The sequence below is a fragment of the Dreissena polymorpha genome, chromosome 5 (genome assembly GCF_020536995.1).
Source record: "Dreissena polymorpha isolate Duluth1 chromosome 5, UMN_Dpol_1.0, whole genome shotgun sequence".
Taxonomy (NCBI): Eukaryota; Metazoa; Mollusca; class Bivalvia; order Myida; family Dreissenidae; genus Dreissena; species Dreissena polymorpha.
Window position 1 is genome coordinate 51,133,560 of NC_068359.1, and position 18,643 is coordinate 51,152,202.

The window sequence follows — 18,643 nt, forward strand, 5'->3', positions numbered from 1 at the left end:
TTACATTTGGATAGGTGCCCATTACGGGTGCGCTACCTAGAGGCAAGATAATTTGCTAGATGCGACAGTGGTTAGTTTTGCTTTCTGGCAAACGCGTGGGTATGTCACATTAGTATGTAATTTCCGAAACGCTGCATTTTTCATATTGTTTGAAAAACTTGAAATAGCCATTAGCCATAATAGCAGCAATGTTATTCTTAATACTGACACGAACACCCGTGTGTTCATTTTCCTGTTGCAAAAAATGTGAACTATATCGCTAACATCCTGGACATAGAAATTAAAAAAGTCTTAACGTTCGGTTTTTATATGGAAGTCTTTATTGGAAAATCATTTTGAGTGTATATTGATTTTCGTTATCGAAAACTATATGAATTGCCAAATTCCGGATATATTATGAGAACATATTTTCAACAAATGGTGTCCTTTAAGGCTATACAGATCGCAAACAATAAAAAACATGACTTATATCGCGCGGACATGAAAGCTGATATTAATTTAAAATGTTATTTTAACATCAACATGCTCAAATAATAATCGACCATTTGAGTTTAATGGTGGATCGGTCGTTTACACGTGGTTTAACTACGCGGTATGTATTGGGACATTACTGGATTATGGACACTTCAAAGGTTGCCTGGAATGTCTGCTATTAGTGGGGTCTGTTGTATGTTTGTCGGCCTTTCTAATGAGGCTGAAGGCCCTATTGTATCTTATTCTAAGTCCAAGCTTTGATATAAAAATGGTTTACCGAATTGACGTTTTATTTTCATTTAATAGGAAATAGCTAGAGGTTTCAGGTTCATCGTGTATTCATTAGCGCCCTGTAGCATAATTAATTCAAGAAACGTCTACTATCCCAGATTTCAAAGACTTAAAACGAAACGTCCACACGGCATTATTAATTTAAATAAGGCATACACGAAGTAGAAAAGATAAGATATTTTCATATACATTCGATCACGCTTGATGCAGACGGGCTATTCATTGATTATATAGTTCTTTTATCATATATACAGTTTATACATCGAAGAAATGACCCTTGATGCCTTTCTATGTGTTTATTTTAAATCAAATTAAACGAATCTTATAAAATCATTTTTAATCGATTTTCTTCACACATTTCAAAACACTAACAACTGTGAACTGTAAACTGAAATGTCCGATCAGCTATTTAAACAAAGTATGATTCTTCTCATAGGGTCAATACATGGCATATTATCAATGCACTAATATTTTAACTCCTTTTCACTAAGTTGATTCAAATCACACCAAACACTAAAAATATTCATACCAGTGTCATTTCAAGTAAAACACATTCGCATTCGAATTTGTTAACAACTGAACTGCAATGACACTTGCTTGACGCAATTGCAATTATCAAAATGTGGTTAGTGAAGTTTCTGAAATATAATTTAGACGAATACCAACAAATAACATGTTTCCCAGTGCTTTATTATTGTTTTAGGATGACGATGACAACAAGTGATGACGAAAATAAGAGGATATTTTTCGGGCAGTACGCATAAATGAAAGTGGATTTAAGTTAGAAACACTTCTCAATATAAATTGTTATACTAATAAAATATATTGTTAAATTACCAGTAAGCTCATATTTAAATACAGTGCTTTTAAAATGCAACTAAGTATAAACTCTCTAAATAGAATACACGCCAGATGCCGGTTAAGATACGTTTAATGGGTTCACCACGAAAACACAAAAAGGTCTTGCTAAATCTCGACATATTTTCTTATGTAAAAGCCTCGCTGGATAAATGTTCTTCATCCAAGCGCAATTATTGTATTCGCTATATTTTGAGCCTTTTCCATTAAACTACCACAATTTAAAGCTTTTAACTTAAAGAGTGTAAGCAGTCATCATCTCTATCATCTTCATCTTAATTGTGATTGTCATCATCCCTATCGTCTTCATCATCATTGCGATTGGCATCATCTCTATCGTCATCATCATCATTGTGATGTCATCATCTCTATCGTCATCATCATCATTGTGATGTCAGCATTCCTATCGTCTTCATCATCATTGTGATTGTCATCATCTCTATCGTCTTCATCATCATTGTGATTGTCATCATCTCTATCGTCTTCATCATCATTTTGATTTTCATCATCCTTATCGTCTTCATTATCATTGTCATGTCATCATCTCTATCGTCTTCATCATCATTGTGATGTCATCAGTTATATCGTCTTCATCATCATTGTGATTGGCATCATCTCAATTGTCTTCATCATCATTGTGATGGCATCATCTCTATCGTCTTCGTCATCATTGTGATTGGCATCATCCCTTTCGTCTTCATCATCATTGTAATGTCATCATCTCTATCGTCTTCATCATCATTGTGATTGGCATCATCCCTATCGTCTTGTTTTGTCTCATCTCTATCGTCTTCATCATCATTGTGATGTCATCATCTCTATCGACTTCATCATCATTGTGATCGTCATCATCTTTATCGTCTTCATCAACATTGTGATTGTCATCATCCCTATCGTCTTCATCATCATTGTGATGTCATCATCTCTGTCGTCTTCATCATCATTGTGATGTCATCATCTCTATCGTCTTCATCATCATTGTGATGTCATCATCTCCATCGTCTTCATCATCATTGTGATTGGCATCATCCCTTTCGTCTTCATCATCATTGTGATGTCATCATCTCTATCGTCTTCATCATCATTGTGATTGGCATCATCCCTTTCGTCTTCATCATCACTGTTATGTCGTCATCTCTATCGTCTTCATCATCATTGTGATGTCATCATCTCTATCGTCTTCATCATCATTGTGATTGTCATAATCTATTTCGTCTTCATCATCATTGTAATGTCCTCATCTCTATCGTCATCATCATTTTTGTGATGTCATCATCTCTATCGTCGTCATCATCATTGTGATTGGCATCATCTCTATCGTCTTCATCATCATTGTGATGTCATCATCTCTATCGTCTTCATCATCATTGTGATGTCATCATCTCTATCGTCTTCATCATCATTGTGATGTCATCATCTCTATCGTCTTCATCATCATTGTGATGTCATCATCTCTATCGTCTTCATCATTATTGTGATTGGCATCATCCCTGTCATCTTCATCATCATTGTGATGTCATCATCTCTATCGTCTTCATCATCATTGTGATGTCATCATCTCTATCGTCTTCATCATCATTGTAATTGTCATCATCTCTATCGTCTTCATCATCATTGTGATTGTCATCATCCATATCGTCTTCATCATCATTGTGATTGTCATCATCTCTATCGACTTCATCATCATTGTGATGTCATCATCTCTATCGTCTTCATCATCATTGTGATTGGCATCACCTCTATCGCCTTCATCATCATTGTGATTTCATCATCTATATTGTCTTCATCATCATTGTGATTGTCATCATCCCTATCGTCTTCATCATCATTGTGATTGTCATCATGTCTATCGTCTTTATCCTCATTGTGATGTCATTATCTCTATCGTCTTCATCATCATTGTGATTGTATAAATCACTATCGTCTTCATCATTATTGTGATTGTCATCATCTCTATCGTCTTCATCATCATTGTGATTGTCATCATCCCTATCATCTTCATTATCATTGTGATTGTCATCATACCTATCATCTTCTTTATCATTGTGATTGTCATCATCCCTATCATCTTCATTATCATTGTGATTGTCATCATCCCTATCATCTTCATCATCATTGTGATTGTCATCATCCCTATCATCTTCATTATCATTGTGATTGTCATCATCCCTATCATCTTCATTATAATTGTGATTGTCATCATCCCTATCATCTTCATTATCATTGTGATTGTCATCATCCCTATCATCTTCATTATCATTGTGATTGTCATCATCCCTATCATCTTCATTATCATTGTGATTGTCATCATCTCTATCATCTTCATCATCATTGTGATTGTCATCATCTCTATCATCTTCATCATCATTGTGATTGTCATCATCTCTATCATCTTCATCATCATTGTGATTGTCATCATCTCTATCATCTTCATCATCTACTGACCACTGCAGTAAAAGTCTAACGCTTAGATGTAGTGTCACAAAATATAACTTCAACAACAGAACTCCCCAAAATATTCAATTGTTTCGCGTTGAAACGCTTTTTAATTTTCAGGTTTTTAAATCGTCAAAAGATGCATATGATGGATATTCCAGAGCATGGTAGTGTTTAGTGTCACTGTTTCCTCAAAAATATCACAACAACAACGACAATTTGCGAATCTGAAACTTTTTTTTATTTTGTCAATTTACCAAAACGTGAAAAGGTTTCATTAACCGCATAACATTGCAAGACTAAAATACACACACAATATTCTTACATCATATTCGATTTAGTTTGAGTTTATTCTCTAAATGGTTATGTTTTATCCACAACAACAAAATAATTTCTCTCTGAGGCACGACAAATGACCAATTGCCAAACATTCCGACAAAAATGCTCGACTTAATTGTTAGATCTATATGGTTTTATATCATTATAAACTTGACTATATATTTAAGGTTCTCGTCACAAAGGTAAACGTTTGGTTAAATTAACCATCATACTTCGCCGCCAGCTATGTACAACTAACAATTGAACAAACGTCAATAGTTCGCTTTAGTTTAAGTATTAATAGGTAGACAAACGTTTAAACACTCAATTATTATTCATTTGCCTTTTTTATCGTTGTATGTTAAAAGAGTTAAGGTATCCATTCAATATATATCGGTACTTCAAATAGTTGGTCATTTAACATGAAATGACACTTCATTGAACATTTTAATAAAACAACACAATAACCGCTTATTTCCAATGCTCAGAGTTTATATTATTTAAGTATGAAACGATTGATTTTAAGTGCAGTCGTTTAATAGTAAGCGAGTAAGTGGCTTTCGAAGAGCACGTCAAGCTTATTGAGTTATCCAATCTACGCGACTGCACAGGCTAATCCGGGACGAGTTTTTAAGCGCATGCATTAAGACCCATTTTCCATGATAGCGGCTCAATTATTATTTTATTAAAATATTTTCTATCTACTTATCAATATTATCGACAATATTAATTATGTAGTGAAATATCTTTAATTCAAATAATAAAATGACTGTTGAATCGAAACAACAAGACAAATTTAATACACATCTATAAGTAAAGATAAAAGCCCAGAAACAGCATAAAATATAACAACATTTTTTAACGACAAGCCATTAAAACATCAGGACATTAAATGCCATACAAAACAACATCACCCTTGCAATATTATAAATATAAAATGGCAATATATCTATATACATGTATAAATATATTTTAAAGACTAGTTTTAAACGGCCCTGGAATAAAAATAACCCCTTCTTAGAAAATGGCACCACAAACGTAATATTACTTAGAAAATCGTGACAACTATCACTTAAAACAATGCCCTAACGATGAATTCATGCGTGTTTTCAATTGTTTTAAAGATTCTCAAATTCGACGTCCTTTAGTCAGTGGGATACAAACAACAGTTCTCTGCCTCGTCTTAACTACGCAGTTTTGCACGATGATACATGTTAAGTCGAGTAACCCCATCACTCGTGTATTCTCTTACAGCTTCTAGACTGGCATGTGTGACTTGTAAGAAACGGTGCGAGTTTATGAATTTTATGAACGTTTTGCGAATACAGTAAACATTTATGTTGCGATTCCTATAAAAAAGCGCACACGTTTGAACAGTTATGTCATAGTTAATATAAAATAGCGAACACTTTCGAACATTTCTGTGATGGTTCCTATTAAAAATCGCACACCTTTGAACGTTTCTGTGATGATTCCTATGAAATAGCGCACACCTTTGAACGTTTACTTGTGCTTCCATCATCACACGAAGTTTTTGAACCTCTTCCATCGTCTTAAGAGCTGTCTGTAAGGAAATAAAAAAAGCTTAAAGTCAGTTGTATTGAAAATCAGCAATTGATTCTTCTTTAAACAGCTTAGCACGTTCGTTAACAGACATAGAACGTATATGGATTTTTTAAATAAAGTCGTGACGATACGAAATATTTTGTAATAATATTTGTGCTTTTTATGTTTAAGTTGTGCTGTTATGAAAACAAACAAGCCTAAATCGTGTAAACAAGAAAAACAAACAACTTTTTCTTATTATTGAAATGTTCAGTTTGAGTAAAACAGTGATTATTTTAGCCTCATTCTGAGAAAACTGGGCTTAATGCATGCACGCAAAGTGTCATTCCAAATTAGTCTATGAAGTCCGCACAGGCTAATCAATGACTAATCTTTCAACCTAAACTAGATTTTCGCTATGGAGAGACTTCTTTTCAACGAAAACATATAAACAAGAGAAAATATTGTCACAAAACCAGGTTTTTAATTTGGAAAAAAGTCTGATAAAGGGAGACAATTCAAAATGTGCATTGTTACCCCCCCTTGTGTCAAATTCAATATATTTTTACTCGTGGCGACCTTGATTTCAATTTGAAAAAAAAGTCTGATAAAGGTAGACAACTCAAAATGTGCATTGTTACTGATTGTTCATAGTACCCCCCTTGTTTCAAAATCAATCTATTTTTAGTCGTGGCGACCTTGACCTTGGAGATATTGACGTAATTCTTTCGCGCGACACACCGTCTGATGATGGTGAACAAATGTGCCAAATGATTTGAAAATCTCACAATAAATGACATAGTTACAAGCTCATTTATGGCCATTTTTGACCTTTGAACTCAAAGTGTGAACTTGACCTTGGAGATATCGACGTAATTCTTTCGCGCGATACACCGTCTAATGATGGTGAACATATGTGCCAATTGATTTTTAAAATCTCACCATGAACGACAAAGTTATGGCCCGGACAAGCTTGTTCCGCCAGCCCGCCCGCCAGCCCGCCCGCCAGCCTGCTCGCCCACAGACATTCGCCAATCTAATAACCATTTCCTTCCTTCGGAAAACCTGGTTAAAAGCGCAGGCTAATCTAGGATGACACTTTACGCACATGCATCAAGCCAAGTTTTCCCAGAATGGGGCTCATTTTACCTCTGCAGTGCCGTTAATATCGTTCTGGTGCTCTCGCTGAAGTTTCAGCCTGTTGAGCTCCTCTTCCAAATGTCTGTTCTTCGATTCCAAACTTCGGTTAAGTTTATCTTTCTCTTCCAGCTTTTGTTCGAGTTGTCTTTCCTTTGCATTCCCTTGTTGATGTAGATTTGTATAGTCATTTTTCAGTCGTGCATTCTCTACTTGGAATTTCTAGGGATTAAAAAAGCGTTCTGTTTTTAAACATGTTGTTCGCTTTATAAGCAAAAATATGAGTTGAAATAAAAAATGCGTTCTTTATTTAGCTGGTGCGTTAAAAATAAATTGCCATCATTCAAATTTCACAAATGTGAGATCAAACGGATATTCTTTTTATGAAAAAATCATCCATCGGATACCGCATATGAAATTTTGAAAAAGATTATTGGCGAATAATATACACATTTATTGGCGACTAATATACATATTTATTAGCGAATAATATACGCATTTATTGGCGAATAATATACACATTTATTTACTTAATTGTCAAAATCATGTTTCACAATAGTTTAATGTAAGACAAGCGACATCGTAAAACATAACCATTAAATATTCCTTTTTTAACAATCTATGTCAAATTATGAATAGGAAAATATAGTTAAACAATAAAAAGTACAGCATACGTGTATCATTCAGAAAGCGTTATAAGCATATTCCTAAGAAATTCTTACCCTTTCTATGAATTGGTATATTTCATGTGCCCCTAGCTCTTGTACGCCCCCGTCCCGCCTCAAATATGTTCATTGGTTGGTTTGGTACAGCTTGCCATCCTGGTTTAAGTGTAATCCTTGCACTACTATGCAAATGACTGTTTTTCTACCAAATTTGTTATCTGTGCGAAATACAAAGAAAGGATACGTTTTAGTTTCACTTTTTACAATATACACATGTATACTATTGTCTATAATCAATAGCCAAAAGCAGGCGTTAACTATTCTGCAAAACAAGTTTTAAAGCGGATCGCAGCAATAAAAACCCATCTCATCCCCAAGTATAAACAAAGGGGATCCAAAACCAATGGTATTTTTTATAAATTAGTAAAATATTAACGTTTGATACGCTAGGCGATTTTAAAATGATTCTAAATGATAGATCTTTGTCTTCACGCGCAGTTAGTTTGGATTTTCCAAGGTCTACCTCTTTCCAGAGTAAGCTTATTATCTGCATAATTAAATAGCACATTGTTGAAATAGTATGTATTTCAGGAAAACATGAATTTTAATAAACATGCTTCATTAACATTAACAGTACACATGTTTGGATATTTAAGTGGAATTTGTACGTTAAAAATGTGTTCAGTAGTATCAATACATGGTGCTTAAATAATGCTGTATTTTATAATATTCCAATATATTGGTTCTTTAGTTTTAACAATGAATCTTACGTTATATCAGCTAACCAGTAAGTTGCCATTATGTTGTTATACATGTTTCCGTAATTGCTTCTACTTAATAGATACATAAACTATTTATTCCGTTTGGATAAAACGCCCAAGTGACCTGTGTTTCGTTTCTCGATGAATCCTCTACGTATGAACATTAATTCATTAATATTCATGAAAATATTTGTTTTCAGCAAAAAATGGCGATGGACGACAAGGAGTGTCTATATGCAGTCAGTAGTTCGTTTACTTGTGATTTAACTCCGACAAATCAATATTTTATTTCCAAGCATCTGTTCTCGCGATTTAATTCACACGCATATATTATCGTAATTAACGTTATATGCATCTATAATCGCAATTATATACATTTACATGCATTTTACATGAGATAACGTTGGAGAGAGAATTCTTATGCGTCTCACAGGTGGAAGTAACGTACCCAGGATAGTATTTTTAATATATATATTTTTTAGGAGCCCAATATATTCAAATAAATATATAAAATCATTTTTAATGAGAAAAAAATTGACAAAGAGCCATGAAAAAAAATCCCCACCCTCTGATATTGGAATCATAACAAGGTCATTAACTAGACTTTATTATAGACCTGTCTTCGCGGCCGCAAAAATGTCAAAAATAGCTTTAATCCAAAGCATCCCTTGATCCTCCTATAGGCCATTGGACAACCTTTCAAAAAATGTTAACTTCAAAAATATCTGTCCAGCCGTTAACTCACAGTCGGTCGAAAACCGAGCAATATTTCGAGTCCGTTTGTCAACCCGAATAAATCTTCTACAGACTTTCAAACAATATTTTTGAGTTTTTGCCCCTTAATCGATAGCTCGCGTCCTATTCTTTTGAAACAACGAAGCGTGTCAAATAATGCATGCATATGCAACCACTTACCCCTAAAAACTTATTCCAAAATGTTATATTTTCTTTGCAACAACTGTTATAACTCTAAATTTAATTTACTTGAAAACGAAAGTAGCCATCGCTCTTGAACCCGGCTTAGCAGTGAATTACACTGACAGAGCCAGGCACATAAATATCCAATCAACAACAACAACGATGTTTTAATAAATGTAAATAAATGAAAAATACTTATTATTCTGATTGTATTGGAATAAGTTTTTAGGGGTAAGTGGTTGCATGTGCATGCATTATTTGACACGCCACGTTGTTTTAAAGGAATAGGACGCGAGCTATCGATTAAGGGTCAAAAACTCAAAAATATTGTTTGAAAGTCTGTAGAAGATTTATTCGGGTTGACAAACGGACTCGAAATATTGCTCGGTTTTCGACCGACTGTGAGTTAACGGCTGGACAGATTTTTTTAAAGTGAACTTTTTTTGAAAGGTTGTCCAAATGCCCATAGGAGGATAAATGGATGCTTTTGATTAAAGCTACTTTTGACATTTTTGCGGCCCGCGAAGACAGGTCTATGATAAATTCTAGTTAATGACCTTGTTATGATTCCAATATCAGAGGGTGGGGATTTTTTTTTCACGGCTCTTTGTCAATTTTTTTTCTCATTAAACATGATTTTATGTATATATTTGAATATATTGGGCTCTTAAAAAATAAATAACAAAAAAATACTATCCAGGGTACGTTACTTCCACCTGTGATGCGTCTCTATTCGCGATGTTATTAGCTATCTATCCTCGTGATTTAATGCATGTGCACGAATATAATCCCATAACAATGCCAAGACATTAGAGTAAGTTCTTCTTTGAGAAAACACACGCAAGGAGAAATAGGGAATTCTCTAGATGTTACCAATGAACAAGCCCCAGTTGTCGACCACGGGTATAAAAGCCACTCTGTAGTCATTCGGGTGCACAGCAGGTCTGATGTCCTTAATGGCATCGTCGATTTGCTGCTTCAAGCGGTCTTCTTGACCTTGGTTTATCCCGTATCCTACCACGGAACCTAATTGGACATGTTGGCGTTCATATTCAGTAAGTGTTGTCCTAATTTGAAATATTTTGTTTGTGATTTTTTTTATCAACTTTATGTAATAAATTGTATTAGAGTCCGAAAACACGCCTCGCATGTACTTCATAACAACCCCATGAAACATTTCAAGAATTTAATATCTGAAATGACATTTTAAACACCAATATTTAATTCGAAAGGTTACAATAAGTTTAAATAAGAAAATAAAACAGTAAATTGTTTTTAATAAAATACTTATTTGATATTATTTAATTAAACAAAGTTTAGAAGATAGAGGACTCTAGCGGGGTAAACTTATCAATAATGAACAATTTATATACATGCATTCCCCTTAACCTAACTATTGCCACAACGCATTCTTACTTTTTTTTAACAACTAATAACAATTAAACACGTAAAATTCTTTTTCAATAAAAATAACATTTACTTAATGCCAGAGGGAAACAAGAGACGTGTTCGTCAGAAACACAATGTCCCCTACTGCGCCGCTTTTAATTTTTTTTTGACCTTTGGCCTTGAAGGATGACCTTGTCCTTGAAATACTCAAAATGTGCAGCTTCATGAGATACACATGCATGCCAAATATCAAGCTGATATCTTCAATATTGCAAAAGTTATGGCCAACGTTAAAGTTATTTTTGGACGGACGGACAGACTGACATACTGACTGACGGACAGTTCAACTGCTATACGCCACCCTACCGGGGGCATAAAAATCAACTGTGTGTTGAACAATAAACTACAAAGAAAACAATTATTGTTAATATCCCATATATTATTTTATTTAGGGACATTACCAATTGCCTTGGGTGTGCAACAGTCTGTTATTTTTTCAATGTAGGCATGCTTGGGTAAGATCAAAGTTTGAACATACCGTCATCGTCGACACCAATCAGGAGTTTCCCGTTCTGTTGGCTGTTGATAAACGCCGAGACGTATTTGGCGACGTTCTTTCGAAAATCATGATCGATGAAACCAGGACCTTTCTTGAACTCAGTGCTTCTGTCCTCAGACCCAATGTGTTCACGTATGCTGAGATTAAAGTGATGTTTTCTATTGATTTCCTTTTCTTTGAATGGGGGTTACATACCGGATAAAGCATATTGTTGCGATGGAAGAAATGTTAAGTATGTAACTATTATTCATATGCGTTTCATAATCATATGAACCTGTTGGATGTGCTTCACGACAAAATACTTTGATAATCCTGAACATGTCTAAGTTGTTGGAAAAAGATAGAAAGTTTATTTATAGCCGGATCCAAATGAGATAGAATAAGACTATCTGATCCATGTTAGTCAAATTATGTATTAATCCAAAATAGACCAAAACAAACTACACAATGTTAAGAATAGCTAGGTGATTAACATGGAGTAAAATGCAGATTCAATCATAAACAAAGAGTTTCTACTAACATGAAAGTATCTGGTAGGGTGAAGAAATCCGCAGCAGCTGATTGGTTTTGCATTTGTGGTACATGTGTGGCTTCTTTAAATATACCTTTTTCTCATAGTACCGGTCCACCTCAGAGAATCGTTACAAAAACCCTCAAGAAGTGCTGGAAAGTTATTTTTTCAATTTTTGATAGTTGTAATTTATTTGATGGTTATTCATGACTATTACGAAGTTTATTCTCATGATTCCCGGTGTTCATTGGAAAGTAGGTCATGTTCATTCAATAGTTATGATATGATTTTTAAATAACATAATACACAATTATGTAAGTTTGTTAATGGTATAATAGTACCTTGATCAAATATTTTATATGCCAATAATTTTTAAATAAAATTTAAACATATGTAAAGAATAACATAATCAATAGTTTCGTTTTTTCCACAAAGATGGTATTTGTAGAACAAGCACATCTGCATACTAACAAATCTTAGCACCCAAATAGAAGGACCGATATTATGAGAACCATTGTACATTATACACATTACTGCAGGGAGCTAAGTCTAGCCAGTGTTATGTTGTTTATAAAAATCTATTTATATTCGATATATTCGATATTTTACATGACTGTCCCAGTCCTCAAGCCGAGCGGAACTGTCTATTTTATTAGGAGCCGGGTGATTGTTAATGTGTCGTGTGAATAGATATCGTTTAAATGATCCGTAAAACAAAATTGAGCCTTTGTGTCGTGTGAACGAATCTTCACTAAAACTAAAATTAGATTTACATCGTACATCAAATAATTTCTGTCGTCAGTTGTCAAAACGAAAGTACGGTTGATATTCAAATGCATTATCGTTCTCTTTCCGGGATATTGTTTTAGTATGTCGATGATGCATTAACAAATATAAGTGTATATGAAGTGAAATAAAATAAACAACGGTTGCGATATCTATAAGCATAGCATATACTGTTAGATGCGCATAATATCACTTTAAATGCAGTTTGCGTTTTTATGTCAAAGAATACACATTTAACAATAGATTGAAATACAACACATTCGTATTTTTGAAGTTGTTTACTTCCAAAATTCGTATATATTTATTAGGAGGGCCGATAAAACGAAAAGGCACGCTATACACCAACAAATAAGTGACCCAGCCTTGCACTCTGAAATATAAACATCACAATAATTATGTGTCCAGTCAACAATCAACAGCCTATAAATAAGCTACAGATTTTTTAACAAATATTTTATTCAGAACATTTTACTCAATACTAGGTAAGAATGACATTTAAACATTGTCCTTATTGTGCAATAGTTTCTATTTGACATCTTCGTTTCTTTAATCTTATCTTCGTTAATATCGTTCATATGCTTGTTGATTATTAACAAAAGCAATCAATTTAAGGTTCATGTAGAGGCTTCATTTTGAAAAATGTAGGACCCCTAGCATTGAACTCAAATTTGACTAAAGGAAGAGTGCCACCTTAAAAATGTATACATATATGCTTTAAAGGATGGTTTTGCTTCAAACTGCTACCAATTTTGTACATCAACGTATCATAACATCCACAAAATCAATCAAAATACAAAGCGATTTTAACACTAAAATAAACATTATTTTCAAAAATCTGAATCATGTTTATTCCACGTATTTCGGCGGAAAATTATATAACTAGTGAATAATATCGACATTGACGAGGGCAAGTTACGCTTAAATAGTAAAAAAGGTTTACATATCTAGAAATATCAAAACTCGAACACATGTCATTTCATCACCATGGGGGCAGCCATTTTTAATTTAATAAAATAGAAGGAAACATGCTAAAAACTCACTCATCGCCTAATTGACATTCCAAACGGTTGACGATGACAAATGCATTGGATTGTAATCTTTCCGTTGATGTTTGCAAACTGCACGATCAGACCTCATAAACACTCAAAAGAATAACTATGTAAGAAGCATTTCACCAATGTTTACAATCGTTGTCGAATCACACGACATATATTATTGCGCATAAAATAGTACGCTCACAGACTGATAGAAAGATCGATACGTAACTCTGTTCAATTCATCACGGTATTCAATTCTATAGATAATAAATAATAATACATCGCTTTAACAATCTAAAAGTAGAAATAATTCTTTTAAACGGAGTTTTTAATAACGAAAGTGAAAACAACGGAAGTTGGATGGATATGCACTTCGGCTCCAGAAAAACAATACAAATAAACCAAAAAAGACGTGTGGGAGACAATTTTCAGCTGGATAATATTTGTAATAAGGTAAGTGATGATATCTCTACGTGGTCATTTATATTATTTAGTGCGATCTCTTGCTGATTAATGTTAAAAGTTGTTTACTAGTTGCCACCCAACTATTAAAAAAATAAGTATTGTGTTTTCTCAGGTATGTGTATACACATACCCGTTTTTCTCACCACTGCACGTGGTTTCGACCGATTTGCTTTGCACGTTTTTCTACGGATCACAGCGATGCCACGCTTTCAAAATGGGTAGAATAATAGAAATATAAAATCAGTCGTTTTGCCAATTTCTTTGTATTCCTTTACAATTTTATATGTCGTCTGCAATCTATTTCAATTTGAGACGGTTTGAAATTTGCAATTTGGTTGAGAGGTAAATAACACAATTGTTAAGCCTTTGAAATAGAAATGTGACTCTTATTATCCACCATACCTGGATTTTTAAAAAAGTAGTTACGTTTTAGTTATTTTTAGAAGTTTGTTTAGGATATTTATCCAAAAAAGACAGTTGAATAAAAACTCATTTGATGTTTTATGACAATAATTTTCTGTGAAATGTTGCTAACTTGACCTTGTATATGTATATAGCTTTGTATTTATTCAACTTAAGGTAGTGCATATCCTTCCTGACTTAAGATTGAGATTTTGTAAATTAGTGTAAAAATATATTGGTTTTAAACCAAAATATGAATAAAGCACAAAAATATTGATTGTCAAAAATGGGTTTATGTTATTCTATCCGTCTTTAGCTTTAAAATGATATATAATTTGACCATATTGTACCACATTCAATGAAGAAAAACCAAAGCGAAGTTTTAATGAATTTTATCCCCCCCCCCATGAACCTTAAGATGATGTTTGTCTCCAGATATATTTTATGTTTTATAAATTAAAAACATACTAATATTTACCATGAAATATTTGTTCCCCATCAATCACATAAATTATCTAAAATTTCTTAAATGTATTTATCAATAACGATAATGAAAATCCTATGTTTAAAGCAAACGTATATAAGTTGCCAATGTAAACAATCCTACTTTCGTTTGCAAGTACCAAACGCTTAAACTGCAGTGATAATCGGCTCGGCTAACAAACACTCAACACATTTAAAGTGCGTGTGTTTGAATTGTCGGAGGTCTGTGATTTTGTTTGCAGATTTCCCAAAAGTTGATAGCAGCGATTTCTTTTCTTACACTCGAATAAATAATGAACTACGACGGTTCTTTTTGTTTAATTTGCCTTTCCGTTATTTGTTAATGGCGTTGTTTTCATATGTCATAAATGACAAAGAATAATGCAATACTAGAAAATCAAACATTTATCAGCGAAATTTCGTTTCTCACAAGTTAAGATTGTTTTCCTACGATATAACAATGATCTTAAAATGTTCAAAATGTACACTAAGTGACTTAGTATGTTTATGCATTCTTCTAAAGAAGATGAGCATATAGTTTGTTTTTGCTAGTTCCTTTAACTCATTACTGAATAGTGGACTCTCTCATCCTTCTAAATTTGATCAATTATTTCCAGAATTAGGGATGTCTAGTATATTTATTTCTATATTTAGAATTTTTCTTACAGAAATTCCTTTAAGCAAACAGCGCCGACCCCGATGAGACGCCGCATCATGAGGCGTCTCATCTGGGTTAACGCTTATTGCCAAGGCCTTCTTTCTAGACGCTAGCCATAAATAGTTTAAATTAGAAAAGATTGCCGATGTGAAAGCCATGACAAAGCGTATAACAAGCACAGTAAGGATAATAGATATGAGCTGGATTATTTTGATTTTTCCATAGCAGATTCAGTCGTTAGGCAACCATTGATCTTGGTTTGATTTTGGTATTTAAATGTTAAACACAAGCCTACAATACTTAACACCGTTGACAAACAATTGTGAACACGTTTAAATATAATGTATACATCATAAATAAGTGTTTATTTACTACAAGTGAAACGACAGAAGGGATAATGGACGAAACACGATGCAGTTATTTACACTGACTTACATTAAACATGCGTGCTCATGCGGGGAAAATCATGAATCAAGCTCACTGTTGATAAAGTAGATCTCAGTTTCCACTCAATAATATTAATTAAGATTGAGGTAGTGTGCTGTAATTGTATCTGTATTAAGCTTGTCAGAAGACAATGCTTGCAACATTCAGTAAATTCAAATACCATAAATCCATTGGTAAACAGTTGGAAATCTTATTGCTTGGAATGTGCATTGTTCTTAGTTTTAATTTACAAATGTTCAATATTAATTTAACATGCAATGAATAACTACTTAGAAATGATACTCAATGCAGGTGACTCACACAAAGAGTACTACTAAAGTAGAAGAATAATAGAGCTGTCTCAAAACAGTACTCAATAGAGTTTATGTATGCAGTTTTGGTGACATGCGATGCAACATGATATTCAGTGTAAAATTGGAATTGAAAATTCCGTGGATTGCAGCTAAGTAGCCCGGTAGATATGCAAATAATCAAAGTTACACAACCGCATTTTTAGTATCATTTTAAATATCCAAATACTATGCCACGACTTGAAGCTTGAAGGTTTGTCGGCTGTCGTATTTAATGTTATTTATTACCAAAGGGGATCGCTTTACTTTGTTGTTGAGAAATTTGTGGGTGGAAAAAACGATCAATAAAAGTTTCCTTAATGCCTTTCGTGATTCAGAAAATCATGATACATTTTATAAATAGTATCAGTACCATAAATTGTGTAGGATAAACTTGGTATGCAAAGGGCACATGGACACACAGGTTGTGTACATTAAAATAAACAAACTACATCATTTAAATAGTATAAGAAAAGTTAGTAAACGTCTATTCGTTCTTTATTGCATCATTCATGCTTATAAGCATGGGGTTTACTTGCTGAAGTGATTATTTAAAGACCTGAAGACATTGCTCTGCACTTCCGCTAATGTCACTTTACACACCGACATCCCATGTTTACATTACTTTATGGTTTTACTCTTCGTATTTGTTGAACTACTTGTCATTTACCAAAAAAAAAAAATAACAGCCATCAACGTTTTGAACATGTTATAAGGATCATTTAACAATGTTTATCCCATTTAAAGCAGTTTTTTATCGTGTATACAATAAATGTATTTCAAACCAGAAGAAGCAAAGCAATGGGCTCTTATATTACCTACCTACCACGTTAACCCGGCTTTTGTCCGGGCGCTCTTCATTCAGCAGTTTTAAACGGGCGAGTAAGGATCGAAACTTGTTTGAATGAAAGGGTGATAGAGCGCTGAGTCTCTATTTTTTAACTAAACAATTTATCATTTCAATTTAATCATGCTTATTCTTCTTATAATGTTTAGTTTTTTCGTAATATTCTTATTGTTCTCATTTAGTAGTAGTAGTTGTAGCAGCAGTAGTAGTAGTAGTAATAGTAGTAGTAGTAGTAGTAGTAGTAGTAGTAGTAGTAGTAGTAGTAGTAGTAGTAGTAGTAGTAGTAGTAGTATTAGTAACAGCAGCAGCAGCAGCAGTAGTAGTAGTAGTAGTAATAGTAGTAGTAATAGTAGTAGTAACGTATATATTGAGGAGTTTTTTTATTTATTATTCAGAATCTTGTATCTAAAATGTTAATCACTCAAAAAGTGTGTCTCGCAATGATGCTTACATTTAATTTTATATTATATGTAAATATAAATCGTTAATTTGTTATGACATTCGAATAACTAACTATTAAGAAGCAATTGCTTTACATAATGAACTAAATAGTAGACATTGATTCGAATATCCGAAATTAATCAGATCGTTTAAATACGCTTTTGAAAAAGATACTAAAACGCAAAAGATAAGCATACATATAAATTTTAAAAATATCATCATTCAATTGACACTATATTGACATGATGTGGTAAGAATCTTGGTAGGTAAATTAATGCTTAAAAGTATGGATGGTAACGAATGCTGAAAATTATATTCGAATATTCGTTTGTCGTTATTCGAATATATTCGAATATTCGATTTTTAGTCTTATATTAAAATGTCCGAGCTTATAACCGTCCGGAGCAACGAACTGTTTCATATTGCAATTAATACCACTATAAATCGTATCATATATGCAGCTTTGAAAAACGTGATGAAGTAATAATTTTAGAAAAAAAGATTATTGAATATAATGTTCTTCTTTTCAAATAAATACTGCTTATTTTCATAAGATATAAGATATGTTCGGACAACACATTTCCGTAATCCTAAGTAATTTTAATACTTCTACTTGATTCGGATTGCTTCCCATCGATAATATTTATGCTTTTGTTTTCGCTTTTTTTCTGAAATTAAGAACCACGACGATTTAATTGGTTAATATTTGAGTCACTAAATGCTGATTAAACAAGCAAATTCGTTAAATTGATATCCCTGCCAAACAAATTTTGTTTATGGATGGGTGTAGAACTAAAATAAAAGGTATTAGTGAAGGGTTGTGCCTTTTGTCAATTATTTTTTAAAACTCATTTGTACCTGGGATGGGTTTGAAGGCAATAAAATG

The 18,643-nt window shown here is 33.3% G+C and overlaps 1 protein-coding gene across 1 annotated transcript; it reads right to left on the reverse strand.

Moving 5' to 3' along the window:
• Nucleotides 1-4,277: 4,277 nt before the first annotated feature.
• LOC127882307 (schlafen-like protein 1) lies at nt 4,278-12,410 on the reverse strand. The gene is made up of 6 exons (XM_052430873.1): nt 12,334-12,410; nt 11,872-12,014; nt 11,331-11,488; nt 10,277-10,429; nt 7,072-7,281; nt 4,278-5,941 (listed from the first exon to the last, which is right to left on the reverse strand). The coding sequence occupies exons 2-5, from the start codon at nt 11,922-11,924 to the stop codon at nt 7,247-7,249; spliced, it is 399 nt and encodes a 132-aa protein (XP_052286833.1). The 5' UTR covers nt 11,925-12,014; nt 12,334-12,410; the 3' UTR covers nt 4,278-5,941; nt 7,072-7,246.
• Nucleotides 12,411-18,643: the final 6,233 nt, after the last annotated feature.

Coding starts and splice junctions, on each gene's coding strand:
- LOC127882307 (XM_052430873.1), bottom strand. CDS start 11,924: ATGCAAAACCAATCAGCTGCTGCGGATTTCTTCACCCTACCAGATACT. Junction 11,489..11,871: donor ACCCTACCAGATACTTTCAT/GTTAGTAGAAAC, acceptor CTTTAATCTCAG/CATACGTGAACACATTGGGT. Junction 10,430..11,330: donor GATTGGTGTCGACGATGACG/GTATGTTCAAAC, acceptor ATGTCCAATTAG/GTTCCGTGGTAGGATACGGG.